The 20312-nt window shown below is 45.2% G+C and overlaps 2 protein-coding genes across 2 annotated transcripts in view; both read right to left on the reverse strand.

Moving 5' to 3' along the window:
- Positions 1–3341: 3341 nt before the first annotated feature.
- The window catches only part of LOC142313118 (uncharacterized), a 63324-nt gene continuing 46353 nt past the window's right edge, over positions 3342–20312 (reverse strand). Inside the window, exon 5 of the mRNA XM_075352103.1 lies at positions 3342–6778. Within this exon, the coding sequence (XP_075208218.1) occupies positions 5615–6778 (1164 nt within the window). The 3' untranslated portion in view covers positions 3342–5614. The remainder of the gene's footprint in view (positions 6779–20312) is intronic.
- Positions 10367–13184, reverse strand: LOC142310596 (oocyte zinc finger protein XlCOF29-like). The gene is made up of 3 exons (XM_075348113.1): positions 13113–13184; positions 10721–10870; positions 10367–10591 (listed from the first exon to the last, which is right to left on the reverse strand). The coding sequence occupies exons 2-3, from the start codon at positions 10796–10798 to the stop codon at positions 10367–10369; spliced, it is 303 nt and encodes a 100-aa protein (XP_075204228.1). The 5' UTR covers positions 10799–10870; positions 13113–13184.

A 20312-nucleotide genomic window follows, 5' to 3' on the forward strand; every position in this document is an offset into this window, starting at 1 on the left:
GTGTCTTAGTACCATTGCTCGTTTGTTAGGTGATCTTAGGCCCTTAACATTCCATGTCGTTAGTTGCACCATGATTGTCTGGGTAATTTGCTCTTATCAATACCACCCCCCAGGTCCCCAGCTGTAGGAGAGACACGACTATCATTATATCCTTCACACGTGGTTTCCCCAGAATGGCATTTCTTTTCCCCAACTTGTGTGTAAACTCTTAAACAACATATGCAAAGTATAAATCCTACAACAGTATAACAAGTTGTCCCTTTGGTGGGACTTTCGGCATTTTTTGCCATGCTAGTGACTTCCCTTTTTCCTGGCCAAAATATGAGTCTCCCTAGTCCCCCCCCAATAGACAGGTTCAGAGCTCTATCCCCCACGTAAAACATAACGATCTGAAGTAATATGCAGAGATTAAAACATTATGTTAGAAGTGGTAGGACCTTAAAGAGAGTTCATCTACTGGGTTAGTCCTAGTTTCGTGGGACCTTCCTGTCGACCCATTCGTGCCCACTGTATTTGGACCTGCAAAGCAATCCACAAAGAGAGAAGAACAACGGAGCAGAGACAAAGAGATAAAAGAGCCCAGCATAGAGATAGATAAAGGATAACATAGCCAAGAAGCACGAGAGGGGAAAACACAGCGCAGAGGAGGAGAGAAGAAAGAAGCGAGGAGTAGTATCGGAAAAAAGGCAAGAGAGGTAGAACCGGGGAGGGCATAGAGAGAGAGAGGGGGGAAGCACCGAGGGGGGAAAAGAGGGGAAGGGAGAAAGAGAAAAGAAGGGAGAACACACCAGAGACAAATTAGGGGAGAGAAGGGAGGAGGTAGGGAAGAAAAGAGAGAGGGAGAGGAAGAAGAGAGAAGGGAAAGAAAGAAAAAAAAAAGAAAGGAGAAAAAAAAAAAAAAAAAAAAAAAAAAAAAAAAAGGGGGAGGAGGGGAGGGAGAGTAGGTGACTTGTTCAGTCTCCCCTCCGTCCCCTTCACGCTGGCCTGTCCCCCTCGGCTCGGCCACCTTCCTCACTCAGGAGGATAGATAGATAAGGGCCAGTAGAGATCAGTTCAAGAGTCATCATGTGTCTTGGTGTCTTTCAAGAACGCTGCTCCCTGGGTCCCATCCCTGGGCTAAACTGCTGGGCTGGACTGCATCTCCCCTCTCCACTGGCCTCAGGTTGTGTTTGCCTTCCTCGTTGTCCACCCTCTCCTCTCGAACCCGTTGGGGAACCTTTTCTGAAGTTTTCTCCTCCACTGGATCTCCTCTCCTGCCCCTCCGTCCGGTTCCCTTTATGTTCTGACATGAGAATATTCTCCGCCTCCTTGTGATCTTTATAGTATGAGAACGAACCATTGGAGTTCCTGACCTTCAGCACTGCCGGGTAGAGTAGTTGGCATTTTATTCTTTTATTGTACAGAAATGTGCACAGTTTACTGAAGTCCTTCCTCCGTTTGGACACATCAACGGAATAATCCCCAAAGATCAGCAGTCTACTTCCTTGGTATTGTAAAGGTCGCTTTCGTTCTCTAAAGGCTTTCAGAATTTCCTCTTTGTGCTTGTAGTCAAGGTATTTGACTATCACCTGTCTGGCTCTTGAGGGCGGTTTATTGCTTGAATTTTGCCCTTCTCCCTCCTTCGCCTCTTGCTGCCTCAATGGTCCCACTCTGTGGGCTCTCTCCACTCTAAATTTCGCCTTTATGCCCAGCGCCTGTGGTAGTTCCGCCTCACAAATATTGTCCAGCTGTCCCAGTGTTACCGATTCTGGCAGCCCCACAATGCGAAGATTGTTTCGTCTCGATCTGTTTTCTAGGTCCTCTGCCTTGTCTCTCAGGTAATCATTAGATTTTACAAGAGTTGCTATCTGTGCTTGCATGGTCAAGATTGTCTCCTCAGAGTTAGAGATTCTTTGCTCTGCTTCTGTGAGTCTCTTTGAATGATCAGTCAATTGCTTCTGCATGGCGGCTAGTGAAGTTTGTACGGCTACCTCAATGGCTATTTTTATGTCTTTGGACAAGTGAGATGCTACTTCTACTGCCAGTTTTTTGTAATCCATATGAAACTCTTGCACTTGCATGTTTTGGTCAGCAGGTGGAGCTGTTTTCTTAGATCTTCTTATTTGCATTGAATCTCTGCCTCCCTCAGATGTCTTGTGATATTGTGATGTCATTAGATGCTGCTGTTGTTTTTTTTTTCCTCCTTTACAGGGGGTGCCTGAGGTTGATCTCCTCCTGTATTGCGGCTGTCTCCCTCTGGGCCCTCTACTTCGCTGGGTTTCGTTTTCCTCCAGCCCTCCTGTTCCTCCATAGCTCCCCTCCATAACGCCAGCGTCCTCCTCTCCAGTCTCTCCCCCCACCTCCCCCTCATCCTCCCACTGTGAGCTGCCCTCCTCCGACCCCTGCAGCCACCTGTCTCCAGCTCCACATTCCTCTGTCTCTGCAGCCGCGTCCTCTGCTAATCCCTCGCTCCGACCCGGCTCCATCGCGTCTCTTCCCCGCACCTCTGGCTCCGCCCCCGGCACGCTCGTCGGCGCCATGTTCCTCTCCTCCATTCCCCTCATGTCCGCAGCGTCGCCGCCTCTCCCAGGCCCTTCACCGCCGCTGGCGCTCCTCAGCAGGTATCTATCCATAGCTGCAAATCTCCGCTTTCAGGCTGGGTCCCTCCCGTCCCGGACTCCGATGCGGGGGGGCTGCTTTCTGACTGCTTTTCTCGGGGGGGGGCAGGAGCTTCTCCTTTATGCCTCCACCGCGGCCAGGACCGGAACCGGAAGTCGCCTCCACCATGTTTTACAAAGGATGTGGTGTGCCTTGGATCATGTGCCGTTCCCTTTCTTCTCCAAACTTTTTTCTTCCCATCATTCTGGTATAGGTTGATCTTGGTCTCATCTGTCCATAGAATACTTTTCCAGAACTGAGCTGGCTTCATGAGGTGTTTTTCAGCAAATTTAACTCTGGCCTGTCTATTTTTGGAATTGATGAATGGTTTGCATCTAGATGTGAACCCTTTGTATTTACTTTCATGGAGTCTTCTCTTTACTGTTGACTTAGAGACAGATACACCTACTTCACTGAGAGTGTTCTGGACTTCAGTTGATGTTGTGAACGGGTTCTTCTTCACCAAAGAAAGTATGCGGCGATCATCCACCACTGTTGTCATCCGTGGACGCCCAGGCCTTTTTGAGTTCCCAAGCTCACCAGTCAATTCCTTTTTTCTCAGAATGTACCCGACTGTTGATTTTGCTACTCCAAGCATGTCTGCTATCTCTCTGATGGATTTTTTCTTTTTTTTCAGCCTCAGGATGTTAGGCTTCACCTCAATTGAGAGTTCCTTAGACCGCATGTTGTCTGGTCACAGCAACAGCTTCCAAATGCAAAACCACACACCTATAATCAACCCCAGACCTTTTAACTACTTCATTGATTACAGGTTAACGAGGGAGACGCCCTTCAGAGTTAATTGCAGCCCTTAGAGTCCCTTGTCCAATTACTTTTGGTCCCTTGAAAAAGAGGAGGCTATGCATTACAGAGCTATGATTCCTAAACTCTTTCTCCGATTTGGATGTGAAAACTCTCATATTGCAGCTGGGAGTGTGCACTTTCAGCCCATATTATATATATAATTGTATTTCTGAACATGTTTCTGTAAACAGCTAAAATAACAAAACTTGTGTCACTGTCCAAATATTTCTGGACCTAACTGTATACAATGTGATATACTTCAGAGTTCCTATCTCCAATCTGGGGCTGCACTTTTTAGTAAATAAAGCAGTGGGCAACCTGAGATTAGTGAATTATCTAAATATAATCCAGTATCAAAAGCTTTCACAAATGTTCCTAAAGGCTCTCAAAAAGGCTAACAGTGTGTCAGCTAAAGAAGAAAATGAATATTCACTGCTCCCCACACCATAATCCCGCCCACCTCTAGGGAATGAAGCCAGCCCCAACCAAGAAGTAGGCGGTATTAACATAGGGAGCACCGAATATTCATTCTCTTTAATATTGGGTGCGCATGATTACTAAGCCGCCCGATTACTGCTATGACTGGGCGATCACGTGTGTCTACTATTAGACATTGAATATTCACTGCTCCCCAAACCCATAATCCTGGCTGTGGGGAGCAGTGAATATTCTGGCAGTTTACTGAAAGAAAATGTCCGTAGACCTTGAGAGCTAAGAAGACATTGTAGACAATCCGTTCCAAGCAAAGACTGAAGATTATTCCGAGATAGCAAAAGAGCAGATAAGACAGGTTATGCGGCAGGATGACACACGCAGGTGTCTTGCAGAACAGCAGAATTAGCAACAGATGAAGAAGTGTTCCCCGAAAGGCATGTGGGGGCTTTTAAACGTTAGACAAAGGAAAGCTCATACTGCAGAGAAAGGCGTATACGTTGGAGAACAAAGAATAAATTGTAATGATACATCATGACATTATTTACGAACATTGCGGTAAAAACTTATTGTATTCCTATGGGCCTCCATGATACTTTTCACTAGTTCAGCCATGTCGTCATTGCTGACGTTTCTGATCCCTGAAGACGCCTCTACTTCACATAACTCTTCACACACTGACAACTCTATTGACAACTTAATTTCTTTATCACTTCAATATACCTGCTATTCATGACGACACATCACCATCTATCAACTGACGCAATTGTATTCTTCTATTCGATTTAACCTTTTTTGGACCTTTTCTTATACTTGCTAATTACACTGATGTCATCTCTATCTCCTCTCTGGGGGGAGAACTCTAGCCAGTGCAGCTCATTAGCTGCAAAGTTAGTTTACTCAAGTCTTCCCAAGATGGCTGTTAGATACAACATGGCTACTCAGCATATTATGGCTGACTATTCTCTACCACTTACGTCTGCGTGTAACTGGGGGCACATGGCAGTAATGTCATGCGCTTCTCCGCTTACATGGTGAAGTCACTTGCCAGCATCAGATGAGAACACTGTGCAGAGGGATGTGGAGTATAATCTTTTCTTATGTGTGCAGCGTGATGTGGAAATATATACCAGCATGGACCCATGATGAGGGCTATATATACAAGAATGGGGACATATATACTAGGACAAGAATCATATATACCAGGATGGGGATGATATATACCAGGATGGGATAAATATGGGCAACATACAGTATATACCAGGATGGATACACAGTATACACAAGGATGGGAGACACATCAACAGTACCGGTAAGGGGCATGGGGCCCAGGGTGGGTGACATCAGTACAGAATTAGGGGATTTTATCCCAGTAACAGTGTCAGCAGCAGATCCCCCCCCCATAACAGTGCGTGATGACCACATTTTTTGTGTCAATCTTTTTCCCTATATTCCTCCTTCAAAACCTAGGTGTGTCTTATGGTCCATAAAATACAATAAGTTTAAAAATAAATAAAATGGTTATTTTCCTCACAAATCCTTACTTGAGCAATTGTAGCCAATTTTTTTTATAAAACCCTTTGAATTATAGTACATCATGATGGCTTCTCCTGTGTGACTCATCGGACAACAGGATCTGATTAGTCTTAAAACCATTTGGCAAATTCTAAAAGTAAAAATGGCTGTTCCGCTCTGTTGGTTTTCTGATGGTTGGCAAAACTTGATTTACCAGTTAAACATTTCAATTATTCATAACATGAAAAAGGTTCCCTTCCCTGTGCGGCTTCTTCACATGTTTAAGAAGACCTGATTTTCTAGTAAAACATTGCCCACATTCTGAACATGAAAATCGCTTCTCTCTTGTGTGAGATCTTTGATGCCTAACAAGATGTTCTTTCCGAATAAAATATTTCCCACATTCTGAACATAAAAACGGCTTCTCTCTTGTGTGAGATCTTTGATGCCTAACAAGCTGTGATTTCTCAATAAAACATTTCCCACATTCTGAACATGAAAATGGCTTCTCCCCTGTGTGAGATCTTTGATGCCTAACAAGAACTGATTTCTCAATAAAACATTTCCCACATTCTGAACATGAAAATGGCTTCTCCCCGGTGTGAATTTTATGATGTTTAACAAATTGTGATTTACTAGTAAAACATTGCCCACATTTTGAACATGAAAATGGCTTCTCCCCTGTGTGAGATCTTTGATGCACAACAAGAACTGATTTCTGAATAAAACATTTCCCACATTCTGAACATGAAAATGGCTTCTCCCCTGTGTGAGATCTTTGATGCACAACAAGAACTGATTTATGACTAAAACATTTCCCACATTCTGAACATGAAAATGGCTTCTCCCCTGTGTGAGATCTTTGATGCACAACAAGAACTGATTTATGAATAAAACATTTCCCACATTCTGAACATGAAAATGGCTTCGCCCCTGTGTGAGATCTTTGATGCACAACAAGAACTGATTTCTGAATAAAACATTTCCCACATTCTAAACATGAAAATGGCTTCTCTCCTGTGTGAGATCTTTGATGCTCAACAAGATCTGATTTCCGACTAAAACATTTCCCACACTCTGAACATGGAAATGGTTTCTCCCCTGTGTGAAGTTTCTGATGTCTAACAAACTCAGATTTCCAAATAAAACATTTTCCACATTCTGAACATGAAAATGGCTTCTCTCCTGTGTGAGATCTTTGATGCTTAACAAGATGTGATTTCTGACTAAAACATTTCCCACACTCTGAACATGAAAATGGTTTCTCCCCGGTGTGAAGTTTCTGATGTCTAACAAGGTTTGATTTCTGAATAAAACATTTCCCACACTCTGAACATGAAAATGGCTTCTCACCTGTGTGAGATCTTTGATGACAAACAAGTTCTGATTTCTGAATAAAACATCTCCCACACTCTGAACATGAAAATAGCTTCTCCCCTGTGTGAGTTTTTTCATGGATATTAAGATATGATTTCCTGGTAAAACATTTCCCACATTTTGAACATGAAAATGGTTTCTCCCTTCTAGGAGCAGTTTCGTATTCCACATCCCTTCTGTAACTTTTATTTTGCTTACAATTCTGTGATAAATCGGAATTTTGGACTTGTTTCAAAAGATCAGATGATAGAGATTTCCTAGGAAGGACTGAAGGTATATCTGGGACAACAGCATGCTCTTCATATATATCATGTGGGATACTTTCATCATCTGTTATAAATTCTGAAGATAGAGATCCATCTGAACTCCCAATACAATCATCTGCTAAAAATAAACACAAAGTTATTAATTTTTAATGATATTATCTTGAAAGTACATTTAATTTTTTTAAACCATAACAGAAATTAAATTAGGGAAAAATTTATTCTGAATCTGTTGTCCAATATCGAGATCTAAAGGCCCCTTTACAAGCTACGATTTATCTGACGATATGTCGTCGGGATCACGGTTTTTGTGACGCACTTCCATCGTCTTTAACAACGTTGTTGCGTGTGACACCTACGTGCGACTCTGAACGATCTTAAAAATAGCGAAAATCGTTGATCGTTGACACGACGTTCAGTTTCAAAATATTGTTCGTTGTTTGGAACGCAGCACACATATTGTTACGTTTGACACCCTGCCAACGATGAACAACATCCACATGACAACCTTGATCAAACAATATCTCGCTGAACGATGTAGCGTCGTTTGTGAGATGGGTACGTGTGACCGCTACAAAATGACTTATGAGCGATCTCGGCAAATCGTAGCTCTGGGCGTGTCACGTCGCTAACGAGATCACTAGCGATATCGTTGTGTGTAAAGCAGCCTTAAGAGTTACATCTTTGTTAATTTGGCTCTCCCAGTCCTAGCACCAGTTGTCTGGAATGTGCTACAGTAAATAATCTGATTGATTATCACAATGCAGGATAATGAGGGATAGGGGGCTCCTATACTGTCCCTCACACTAGGGGACCTCAAGCTATTCCTAACCTCTGGATTACCCCTGAAGATGGAGATGCCGGAGTCTCGTGCATTACTAGTCTCCTGACTAGATCTAATCTGTAAGCCCCAAGGGAAGGAAGGGGCAGGATTATGATGGAAATACAGATTAAGACAGACGGGAATCATTGCAAACTCACAAAAATAAACAGTGAGAGGCTGAGGAGAAAAGCAAGAGCAGGAAGGCAGCAACACAAATGACAACAAGGGTTAACACCACAACAGCTCACAGTAATAATGCACAAAAAACACCCAAAAATCTGGATCACAACACCTCACCAGATCAGTATAGGTAAACGATAGCTGGCATTAATGAAATAGTCCAGCCAGCATATACAGAACGGGAGCAAATAATACTTTCTCCTCTACAGCATGTGATCACAGACATTAACAAGCAGCCCAGTAGAGAATAACTCTTACTAGCCTGCCCAAGCCTGTGGTTTGATGCCTGCGTTTCTCTGCGCTGCTCACAGACAGTAGAGAAATTAACATGCAAAGTACCAAAGTCTATCATTTCAACAGATCCTGACGCTGCCATGACAGTTGGCAAAACCTGCAAACATCTCCTTGAAACATTGATCCAGAACATAGACAATTTCAAAGAGGTTTTTTTCGAAGACGAAAATAAAATAAAGACAGATGATGAAAACTCAACTGGTTTGTCTGGGACTGTAATGCTGATGGCCTATCTTAAAGCCTGCTTTACACGAGTCGATCTATCGTGCGATAGCACGAGCGATCGTACCCGCCCCCGTCGTTTTTGCATAAAGGGCAAATCGCTGCCCGTGGCGCACAAACTCGTTTAATCCCCGTCACACGCACTTACCTTCTGGACGACCTCGCTGTGGGCGACGAACGGCCACTTCCTGAAGTGGGAGGGACGTTCGGCGTCACAGCGACGTCACACGGCAGCCGGCCAATAGAAGCGGAGGGGTGGAGATGAGCAGGATGTAAACATCCCGCCCACCTCCTTCCTTCCATTAAGCCGGCGGGTGCTGTGGGACGCAGCTAAGCTGTGTTCATCATTCCTGTGGTGTCACACGGATCAACGTGTGATGCCACGGAAACGATGAACAACCTGCACCCATGAAAATAAACGATATTATGAAAGTTAACGCCGAGTACACGACTCACGATTTGTAAGCAATACTGCGTCGCTCGGAGGTGTCACACGAGACGCCGTCGTGCGCTATGCCGGATGTGCCTCACGAAAACCGTGACCCCGACGACATATCGCACGATATATTGTCTCGTGTAAAGCCCGCATTAGGCTTTGTAACCAAAGCAGGTAGCAGGGTCTTGCAGCCTGTACACATAAACATTAGGGTTCAAATTCATCAAGACCAGTGATGTACACTGAAAAATGATGCCAGGGACTGGAGTGAGATTTCTGGCATAGGAAACATTGCAGTTTGTTATGAATTAGAGAAGCGGTGGCATCACACCCTTGGTCTGGCCAAGTTCTGCCCATTTTGGCAAAGCTGGTTAAAACTGGCGTGAACACACACACCAGCCTTTGGTCACATGATGTGATGTAAGAAAGGTCCTTAATCAGTCCTATAATTGGCATATAAACACTGGGGCCATTAGGATTATGGGGGCCCTGTGAAATTGTTCAGTTTGCTCTCCCTTTCCCCCCAATACCAGTCCGGCATGCCAGCCTGTGTCCTGTTCAGTTCATTTAGACTCCTGCAATTAAGAGGCCTTTGGTTACATCATGTCACATGATTTTGAAATCATCAAAGGTCCTTAAACAATCAACCCTAGAATACAACTGATGGAGTCCATAAGAGAGTGGGGTTCCTCAGAAATTTAGCAGTTTGATTCCTCCCAACTCCTGACTGTAACTAGGGCTTATTCTTGGAGTAGGGCTTATATTTCAAACAGTCTCGAAAAATCCCATAAAATCATGTTAGGGCTTATTTTCGGTGTAGGTCTTATTTTCAGGGAAACAGGGTATTCATGAACCCTCTGCAGGTCTTTGAGTTGCCTTCATAATGACATAGAGAAGACACTAGAAGCAAACAGCAGAAGAAGCAGAAGCAAAGAAAATACAGCTGAAAAAAAAATCCAGAGCAGAAAATCTAAAAATGTAAACACAAAATTAGTGCAGAAAGTACATGAGTAGATATCTCTTACTGGATAGAGATGGAGGAAACACATCCTGAGGAACATCGGGATCTTCTTGTTTACAGTCCTGTGGGAGAAGAGGACGGGGACATCTCTCTGGTGTTGTCCTCTTACTGGATAGACCTGGAGGAGACACATACAGGGACTGAATTCATTCCTTACATACAGATAATTATAGGCCGTGTGTATTTAGTCCTGTCTATTACCTGGTGATGTGAGGGGCTGGGGAACCTCCATCATGACGTCCTTGTACAGATCTTTGTGTCCTTCTAAATACTCCCACTCCTCCATGGAGAAATAGACGGTGACGTCCTGACACCTTATAGGAACCTGACACATACAATGATACCGTCACCCCCCGATCCCTTCATAGCGTTACTGTATAATGTCCCAGCATTCCCAGCAGTGTCACCTCTCCAGTCAGCAGCTCAATCATCTTGTAGGTGAGTTCTAGGATCTTCTGGTCATTGATGTCCTCATGTATCGGGGGGTGAGGTGGAGGCCCCGTGATTGGGCTCAGGGGTCTTAAGCAACCCTCAGACACAGGGGCCTGACAGCGCTCACTAGAGGTCTTCTTCACTACTGTGTAATCCTGGTTATGGAGAGACACAGTAATAAATCTCACTCCAGACATTTCCAGAGTCCTCACCTCTCCAGTTCTGTCCATCTGTTATTCCCATAGATAAGAATGATGTAATGTGACGTCATCAGAATCTCTCACCTCTCCAGTAAGCCGGAAGAGGATCTCTAGGGTGAGGTGTAATATCCTCTCTGCCATCTTGTCCCTGTCGATATCCATCCTTGATGGGTCAATCAGGAGGATTCTCTTATATAGAAGATCTCCACTGAGAGGATCCGATATTGTAGGGACCTGAATGGGGAGAAGATGACGATGTAACATCATAAAGAATCCAGTGTAATAATACAATTTTTGGAGATAACCGTTCACTAGATAGGGATGATTGCCGCACTGCCATGAGAAGTCCAGACTCAGCTGACTCATTACAGTGAATGGATCTCTAGGGGGTTTCATCTGAATCATGTCATTTGAAGAATTACATGTAGACCTGTCATGCTAATAGGTTGAGGAGAAGGGACGTAGCCTCACTGCGCCGTGAACCAGGCTTATCCCGAGGGGCATGATTAAGTGCCTACCCAGTCATCACCAGAGCCTCTGAGGTTGGAGTTTGCTGACAGTAGGCACCAGTTACCAATGAGTTCCACCAAGAGGCTGTGCATCATGAGAAAGATGGGGTAGGAACCACTGTGCTAGAGAAGAACAGGAAGGATAAACCCTGTCACTTACTCTGAGCAACCCTGAGCTCCCCGATGTCTCAAGACAGGTTCTTTCACGTCGTGTGACAATCATGTGTCTTACCCTAACCACAACCGTGTCTAGTGAGCAGGGCTGGAGGAACACTAGTCCTCCTTTATGATAATGACACAAAAGGAAAAAGAAACTGCATTCCCAAACAAGTGGTAAAAAAGAGGGATGGAAGAGAAATGAATAAAAAGGGAGATGATCAATAGGAAGACACCAAAAAATTTTTCCAAGCAGCAACCTCCAGGATCAAATTAAAAAAAAATTCTCTTTCCATGGCTCTCACCTCCATGCCAGCACCATGGAAAAGCAAGTTATCCCTGGCAACTACTGAGGTAAAGTGGTGAGAACCTATACCAGGAGGGAGTGCAAAAATCAGAGCAGCTGAGACAACTCAGGATGGTAAGCCAAGAAAGACACAAGGGTCCGCTTAACCCTAGCAGCACCAGCACAAGGATCGTCTGCACAGCTAAGTGGAAAGCAAAGCAGATCCAAGTAGTGCTGGCTTGCGCGGTGACCTTCTGACCCATGGGATAGGGGCGATCTCTCTCTGTCTGATAACTTGGTGTTGACACCCTGATGTAAGTGTTCAGTGCAGAGAACGGGATAAATGTGATCCAAAGGTCACAGACAGATGGAGAAGTCACATCTATGATCAGCTCTAATCCTGCTGTGGCGCCCCTGAGGCTTCAGGCGCCACAGGGTACTGCACCTCAATTAAGGTGTAGTACTTATCCTGGGTCCAAGGAGGGTCGGTACCGGTATCACCAACACACATACACACAGTTACAATGGGTTGCCCTCCCCAATGGGGACCGTACCAGTGTCGGGTCACAGTAGGGGGGTCACTACAGCGGTTGGGTTTACAGGACACCACCGCACCAGGGGCTCCCCGATCCACAGGAGCTGGGACCCAGGGTCAGGGAGAAGCAACCACCAGGGGGAGTCAGGAGCAAACAGTGGGAAGAGCAGGTTGACCTAGTGAGAGTAGTGAACCAGCCGGTGGCAGTGGCTGGAGGCAACAGCTTGGAACACACAACACAACTACAAAGGAGGGAACAGCTCTAGACACAGAGCAGAGCGGATGTGCCACGAGGCAGCTCTGTGGGCCAAGGCGTTTGGACACGGGCGCTGGGGAGAAGCAGGTGGCTACTTCCACAGGACCCGCGCTGTCGGGGTACGGAACCCTACGGCAGATATACTTCACGTTGCCTACCAACTCTGCAACGGTCACAGGAATGGCTAGAAGAGTCACCGGACCTGTCCCACCGAGTCTGCAGGCAAATAGCATATAGGATCCGGGGTTTAGGTCTTGGACAAGCCCCACATCGGAACCGCACTATCAGCATACAGAATGGGACACTTTACTGACACCGAAATCCCCAAGTGATTCACGCCACGGGGATCCAATACTTAGCGCAGCAAAGGAGGAAGGGCTCATAGACTGACATACACCAGATCTGACCTTCCACAGAATCGTTATTGGCTGGAGTCCATCGTGATGGAGAATGGTACTCTGGGGCAGCACCTGAACTACCAGTGAGTAAAAGACCTGGAACCGCAGCCCCTGTCTCTGCTTCTCCTTTTCCGGCGCCAACGGGGACCACCACCACCCCCGTCCGTCTTCAGTCATCCTCCCTGAGGTAACCCCACTCTGCCTGTGATGAGCGACACCTTCCAAGCGGCGACCTTCACCACAAGCCCCGGAGAGGATAAAACAAGACTGAGCAGAAGATATTCACAGCCATCGACACATTCTAGGCAGATTTCATAGCACCTTCTCTCCATCTACCTGATGATCCTGAGGAACATCGGGATCTTCTTGTTTACAGTCCCGTGGGAGAAGAGAACGGGGACATCCCTCTGGTGTTGTCCTCTTACTGGATAGAACTGGAGGAGACACATACAGGGACTGAATTTATTCCTTACATACAGATAATTATAGGCCGTGTGTATTTAGTCCTGTCTATTACCTGGTGATGTGAGCAGCTGGGGAACCTCCATCATGACGTCCTTGTACAGATCTTTGTGTCCTTCTAAATACTCCCACTCCTCCATGGAGAAATAGACGGTGACGTCCAGACACCTTATAGGAACCTGACACATACAATGATACCGTCACCCCCCGATCCCTTCATAGCGTTACTGTATAATGTCCCAGCATTCCCAGCAGTGTCACCTCTCCAGTCAGCAGCTCAATCATCTTGTAGGTGAGTTCTAGGATCTTCTGGTCATTGATGTCCTCATGTATCGGGGGGTGAGGTGGAGGCCCCATGATTGGGCTCAGGGGTCTTCCCCATCCCTCAGACACAGGGGCCTGACAGCGCTCACTAGAGGTCTTCTTCACTACTGTGTAATCCTGGTTATGGAGAGACACAGTAATAAATCTCACTCCAGACATTTCCAGAGTCCTCACCTCTCCAGTTCTGTCCATCTGTTATTCCCATAATAATAATATAATAATAATCTTTATTTCTATAGCGCCAACATTTTCTGCAGCGCTTTACAATTCGGGAGGATCATATACAAACAAGTAACAGTTATAGAAATACAATATTTAGAGGAAAAAAAAACAAAAAACACAACCCTGCTCGTGAGAGCTTACAATCTACAATGAGATGGAGGGGAGGGGCAAGGTACAAGTGCTTATTTACAATGACAATCCAGCCATGTCACGGAAATGGGGGCTAGACAGTGGTTTTCTCGACCAGTGGGCCCAAGCCTTGAGTTGCCTTTGGGTGCTATGGAGTTTGATGTGGAGTTATGTTGTGAGAAGTTCTAGAGGGACTATGTGAATTGAATTTGATTAGGGAGTGTGATAGGCCGCCCTAAAAAGATGCGTCTTTAGGGTGCGTCTGAAGCTGAGTAAGTTGTGATTTGTCCTAACTTCTTGGGGTAGAGCGTTCCAGAGGGTTGGTGCAGCTCGGAAGAAGTCTTGGATCCGGGAGTGGGAGGTTCGAATTAGTGTGGATGTTAGTCGATAATCGCTTGCAGAGCGTAGAGAACGGGTGGGGTGATAGACAGAGAGGAGGGTGGAGATGTAGGGGGGTGTCGCACTGTGGAGAGCTTTGTGGGTGAGAACAAGCAATTTGAATTGGATCCTGTGATATATGGGCAGCCAGTGCAATGACTGGCAGAGAGCAGAGGCATCCGAGTAGCGGTTAGCCAGATAGGTGACCCTGACTGCTGCATTAAGGATGGACTGTAGAGGAGAGAGTCTAGTTAGGGGGAGACCAATTAATAGAGAGTTACAGTAGTCAAGGCGAGAGTGGATCAGGGCCACGGTGAGGGTTTTTGTCGTTTCCATAGTGAGAAAGGGGCGGATTCTAGAGATGTTCTTGAGGTCTTGAGGTTCAAGCGGCAGGAGCGGGCAAGAGATTGTATGTGGGAGGTGAAGGAGAGATCAGTGTCAAGTATAACACCCAGACAGCGGGGCCTGCTGCCTAGGACTTATCGTTGTGCCACACACAGAGAGGGAGATATCAGGTTTAGGAAGGTTGGAGGATGGAGGAAAAAGCAGAAGTTCAGTTTTTGAAAGGTTAAGTTTTAGATAGAGAGCAGACATGACATTGCAAACTGCAGTCAGGCAGTCACTTGTGTTCTGTAGTACAGCGGGGGTGAGCTCAGGGGATGAGGTGTATAGCTGTGTGTCATCAGCATAAAGATGGTACTGAAAGCCAAATCTGCTGATGGTCATTCCAATTGGGGCAGTGTAGAGGGAGAAAAGAAGAGGGCCGAGGACTGAACCTTGAGGGACCCCAACAGTGAGAGGAAGAGGAGAAGATGTGGAGCCAGCAAATGATACACTGAATGAACGACCAGAAAGATAGGAAGAGAACCACGAGAGCACAGTGTCCTTTAGGCCGATAGAATGGAGCATAGAGAGAAGGAGACTGTGGTCAACAGTGTCGAAGGCAGCAGAAAGGTCAAGAAGAATAAGCAGAGAGTGGTCACCGTTACGTTTTGCTGTCAATAGGTCATTGGTCACTTTGACAAGGGCAGTTTCTATTGAGTGTAAAGGGCGGAAGCCAGACTGTAAAGGATCTAGAAGAGAGTGAGTGGAAAGGTAGCGGATGAGGCGAGAGTAGACCAGACGCTCCAAGAGTTTAGAGATGAAGGGGAGATTGGAGACTGGTCTGTAGTTGCTTGTGCAGGACGGATCAAGAAAAAAGGTTTTTTTAATAATGGAGTAATGATAGAGTGTTTGAGGGACCAGGGGAAGATACCTGAAGAGAGAGAGAGATTAAAGATTTTAGTTAGGTGAGTGGTGACAACCGGAGAGAGGGACTGGAGTAGAGGTGTGGGGAAGGGATCAGTAGGGCAAATGGTAGGACGAGAGGAGGATAGGAGCCTGGAGACTTCCTCCTCTGTGACTGGGTCAAATGTGGAAAGTGTTCTGGATGGGATGTGGGGATGGATGGGATTCACAGTACTTGGTGGCTGGGAGCTGATCTCTTGGCGGATGTTTTCTATTTTCTCTGTGAAATACGAGGCCAGGTCATCAGCATGAAGGGCTGTGACAGGGGTCTGTACTTTGGGACTGAGGAGGGAGTGAAAGGTGTCAAAGAGCTTTTTTGGACTGTTGTCAAGTGAGGAAATAAGGGTGGTGAAGTAGGTCTGTTTGGCGAGGTGAATGGAAGAGTTGTAGGTCGTTAACATGAACATGTAGTGGATGAAGTTTTCTGGTGTGCGGTTTTTCCTCCATAGGCGTTTGGCACTCCTGGAGCATCGCTGAAGAAATAGAGTTTGGGAAGTGAGCCAGGGCTGTTTTACTCTGTGTTTGGTCTTTCTGAAGGTGAGGGGCGCTACTTGGTCTAGGGTACTTGTGAGTGTGTCATTGTAGTGCTTTACAGCCAGATCAGGACAGGAAAGTGAGGAGATAGGGGACAGGGATGCGTGTAAAGAGTCTGAAAGTGTCTGAGAATCGATGGCCTGTAGGTTTCTGAATGTGTGATTGGTGGGAGTGTGCTGGGATGGGCAAGGGTTTGTGAGTTTGAAGGAGAGGATGTTGTGGTCAGAGAGGGGAAGAGGTGAGTTGTCAAAGTCAGAGATTGAGCAGAGGTGGATAAAGACCAGGTCAAGGGTGTTACCATCTTTATGTGTCTCAGAGGATGAGAGTTGTGAGAGGCCAAGGGAGGTGGTGAGAGATAGAAGCTGGGAAGCAGATGGGGAGGAGGGGCTGTTTATGGGGATGTTAAAGTCTACTAGGATAAGGGTTGGTAACTCCGAGGACATGAAGTGCGGCAGCCAGGCTGAAAAGTGGTCAAGGAACTGGGTGGGTGGGCCTGGTGGACGGTATATGACATCTACTCTGAGGGGAATGGGATGGAAGAGCCTGATGGTGTGAACCTCAAAGGATGGGAATGAGAGTGATGGAGCTGGGGGGATGACCTGAAAAGTGCACTGTGGGGACAGGAGTAAACCGACTCCACCACCATGTCTGTTTCCAGGTCTTGGTGAATGGGAAAAGTGTAAACCACCATGAGAAATGGCGGCAGGGGAAGCAGTGTCAGAATCCTGAATCCAGGTTTCAGTGAGGGCTAGTAGATTAAGAGAGTTATTGAGAAAGAGATTGTGGATGTAAGGAAGCTTGTTACATATGGACCGTGGATTCCAGAGAGCACAATTAAAAGAGGGAAGTGAGGGTGTACAACTAATGTTAATAAGGTTATCAGGGTTTCTATGGGAGGTGGGGGAGGGGGTAAAGTTAGCATGGGGTGGCCCGGGATTGGGAGAGATATCACCTGAAAGAAGTAGGAGTAGAAGGAGAAAGATCAGATGGTTTTTGGACTTGTGGCATGGCTTTTTGTGTAAGTCCCTGGAGCTTGATTGAATGAGATTATTCAGATAGGTGAAAAGAGCCTGGGAGCCATACATAGGAGAGGGGAGGAGAGGAGAGAGGGACTGATGTGGATGAGTGGTGATGGAGGGGGCACAGGGCGGTGAAAGTGGACAGTAAAAGCATATAGAATGATAAGAGATATAAATAATAGTCATGGTTAAAACAGACGGTGTCAAAGATTAGTTTACCTGACTCCTGCCCTGACTAACTGCCATTGAAATAACTGCCAGGCACTTCGCAATGATGGCACTTAGCAAGAGATGGCACCCCTCATGCAGGCACCCCTTAAGAAGCACACAAATATATAGGGCTGACAAGAGGAATAGGTAAGGGGAATTGTGGGAGGCCAGCTTGTAAGGGGAAATTAACAAATGCTGATCACACCAGGGAATGATGAAAAAATTAAAGGAAACAGGACACTTCACCCCCACCCGGACTCTAGTCTACAGAATATCACACCTTCCACCATCAGATAAGATTTACAAAGAGGAAGATACAGTCATACATCAGTGAGTATTAAACATAATGTAAAGATGTCATAGCATAAGTCACAGTAATCAGAGATATATACAATAATTCCCATAGATAAGAATGAGGTAATGTGACGTCAGACGTCATCAGAATCTCTCACCTCTCCAGTAAGCCGGAAGAGGATCTCTAGGGTGAGGTGTAATATCCTCTCCGCCATCTTGTCCCTGTCCATATCCATCCTTCACAGGGCAATCAGGAGAATTCTCTTCTATAGAATAAAACCACTGAGAGGATCCGATATTGTAAGAACCTAAATGGGAAGGAGAGGAGCCGATATGTAACATTAATCGAGATAATAATGAAGGGACGATATCATTTGGGCAGTAAAAAAAAATTTCAACATGAAATGAAGTTGCACCTAAAATGGTATCAATGAAAACGTGAGTTCATCAAGCAAAAAACAAGTCGTGACTCAACTCCGATGTCGGAAAATGGAGACACAAGCCGATTTTTTAATGTTTTTTATTTTTTTACAAAAGTCTGATTTTTATTTACTCCTAGAGATGAGTGAACCTGGAGTTCGGTACAAACTCAGACTTTTGCAAGATAGCAAAGTTCAGTTTAGGGTTCGGGAGCTTTACGTATGGAAACCGCTCTCATGTGATCAGATGTATTGTGCACCAAGAAATAAAACTGAAAAAACCCGCCCTCTCCTGTTAGTGATCTGTTTATGGCTGCATGTGGGCGGAGACCCATACTGCCAATCAGTGACTTCAAATAAACTTCAGGTCAAGTCCAAGTCCAGAACCGATCTTTACAAATGTTCAGCTGGACCAGCAGAAGCCGAACGTCCACGGGTCCGCTCATCTCTAGTCACCACTGAGATAAGAAATGTCTGATATTGCCATAATCACACTGACCTGGAGAATCACGCTGACCGCTCACTTTCAGCACATCGTGAACGGAGTAAAAACAATGATGGAATTTTTTTTTTTTTTCACCATTTCACCGCACTTGGAATTTTTACTTAATTTCCAGTAAATTTTATGGTAAAATTAAAACCTATGCGTCATTTAAAAAAACAAAACAAAACAACTATCCTTTATACGGCAACGTGGGTGGAAAAATAAAAGAGCCGCGCAGCTACACACAATCATGTAGCAACGGAGAGGAAATCCGTCCATCTCTACATAAGGCAGAGACGGTTTATTACTGCCTCTGCCTTCTCTGTCACTGTATACACAGCTCTGCGGTGCAATGCAGCGGGAATGGTGAGGGACCTGACAGTGACACAGATCTCTGTGTGAGAGCCCATCCACCATCGGTACTTGCCAACTGTAATTGTTTGGGGTCTGGTGAGTGCAAGTATTTTTTGGGGGGGATATTTGCTTTCTTTTGGTGGTGTCTGCTTTATTTAATAAAAGTCCTGCTGTATTCTTTAACCTTTTTAGATGTTTGGACAATTCATTATGGAACCACAACCAAGGTGTATTTTTGGAGTACGGCTTATATTTTAAGTATACTCAAAAAAGCTCCCAAAAATCCTACTAGGGCTTATTTTCAGGGTACGTCTTATTTTCGAGGAAACAGGGTAGAAAGAGCGGACGGTGCTTCCTCCCCCATATACAGAGGATATGGTCACCGCTGAGTCATTATATCAGCCCCAGTCACAAAGGAAGGAAGATGAAAATAAAAATACGGAACGGACCCCGCTCCCGTCCAAATGTGTGACAATCAAGGAAATGCCACTGTCAATCCAAATCTCTGTTATTAGCCCCGACCAGGTAAAAAGCAGCCATATATACAAAATAAGAAGTGTTACTAAATAGCTATGAAATATGTAAATATGATCATAGACATATATTGAGACGGCGTCCAGCTTTCAGTCATAGGGGTGGCACCGATGCAGTTCTAGTCACCGCTCAGTATACCGCGCTCTCGACACTGACTGACAGCAGGTTCCAAGGCTCAGCGGCTGTCAGTCAGTGTGGGGGGGGGGTATAAATGTGCTAAAAAGACATTTCCCTTATTTTCAAACTGGTATCGCTCGACATCAGACACAATGCTGAAGTTGGTTTCTTATTCATCCAGTTTCTTATTCGAGGCTGAAGGTTTTTTTTTTCAATTTTTTATTTTTTTGTTTTTTTTTTTACAGGTTTAACAACTAACATAAAAAAAAAAAAATAAAAAAAAAATATCGCAATAATAAAATACAATACAGTGCGGAGCCCTGATAAGAATACACTTAAAAGCAGCAAAAAAAAGTATCAAACTGGCACAAAATGGGCATCAAAATGACATCAAAGCTCTTTATTCACAAGAATAACAGGAAAAAATGCACCATACAATTTATCGTGCAGTTTTTCCTGAGTACACAGATACCTCATATGTGGTGGAAATCAAATGTTTGGGTGCACGGCAGGGCTTGGAAGGGAAGGAGCGCCATTTGACTGTAAAATTGGCTGGATTCATTAGCGAATGCCATGTCACGTTTGGAGCTCCTGAGGTGCCTAAACAGTGGAGCTCTATCAAAAGTGATCACGTTTTGGAAACTAGACCCCTCAAGGATTTTACCCAGGGGTATAGTGAGCTTTTTAAACCCACAGATAAGTTTATTAAATTCTATAAAGTAAGTCATCATATTGAAAATTTTCTTTTTTTTGCACAAAAATGTTGCTT

Source organism: Anomaloglossus baeobatrachus, chromosome 5 (genome assembly GCF_048569485.1).
Source record: "Anomaloglossus baeobatrachus isolate aAnoBae1 chromosome 5, aAnoBae1.hap1, whole genome shotgun sequence".
Lineage (NCBI taxonomy): Eukaryota > Metazoa > Chordata > Amphibia > Anura > Aromobatidae > Anomaloglossus > Anomaloglossus baeobatrachus.

What these genes read in the sequence shown, in the direction of transcription:
- LOC142310596 (XM_075348113.1), bottom strand. Translation starts at nt 10,798, where the DNA reads ATGGATATCGACAGGGACAAGATGGCAGAGAGGATATTACACCTCACC. An exon ending in TCTTCCGGCTTACTGGAGAG is followed by an intron (nt 10,592 to 10,720) that starts GTGAGAGATTCT and finishes CTCCATAACCAG; the next exon opens with GATTACACAGTAGTGAAGAA.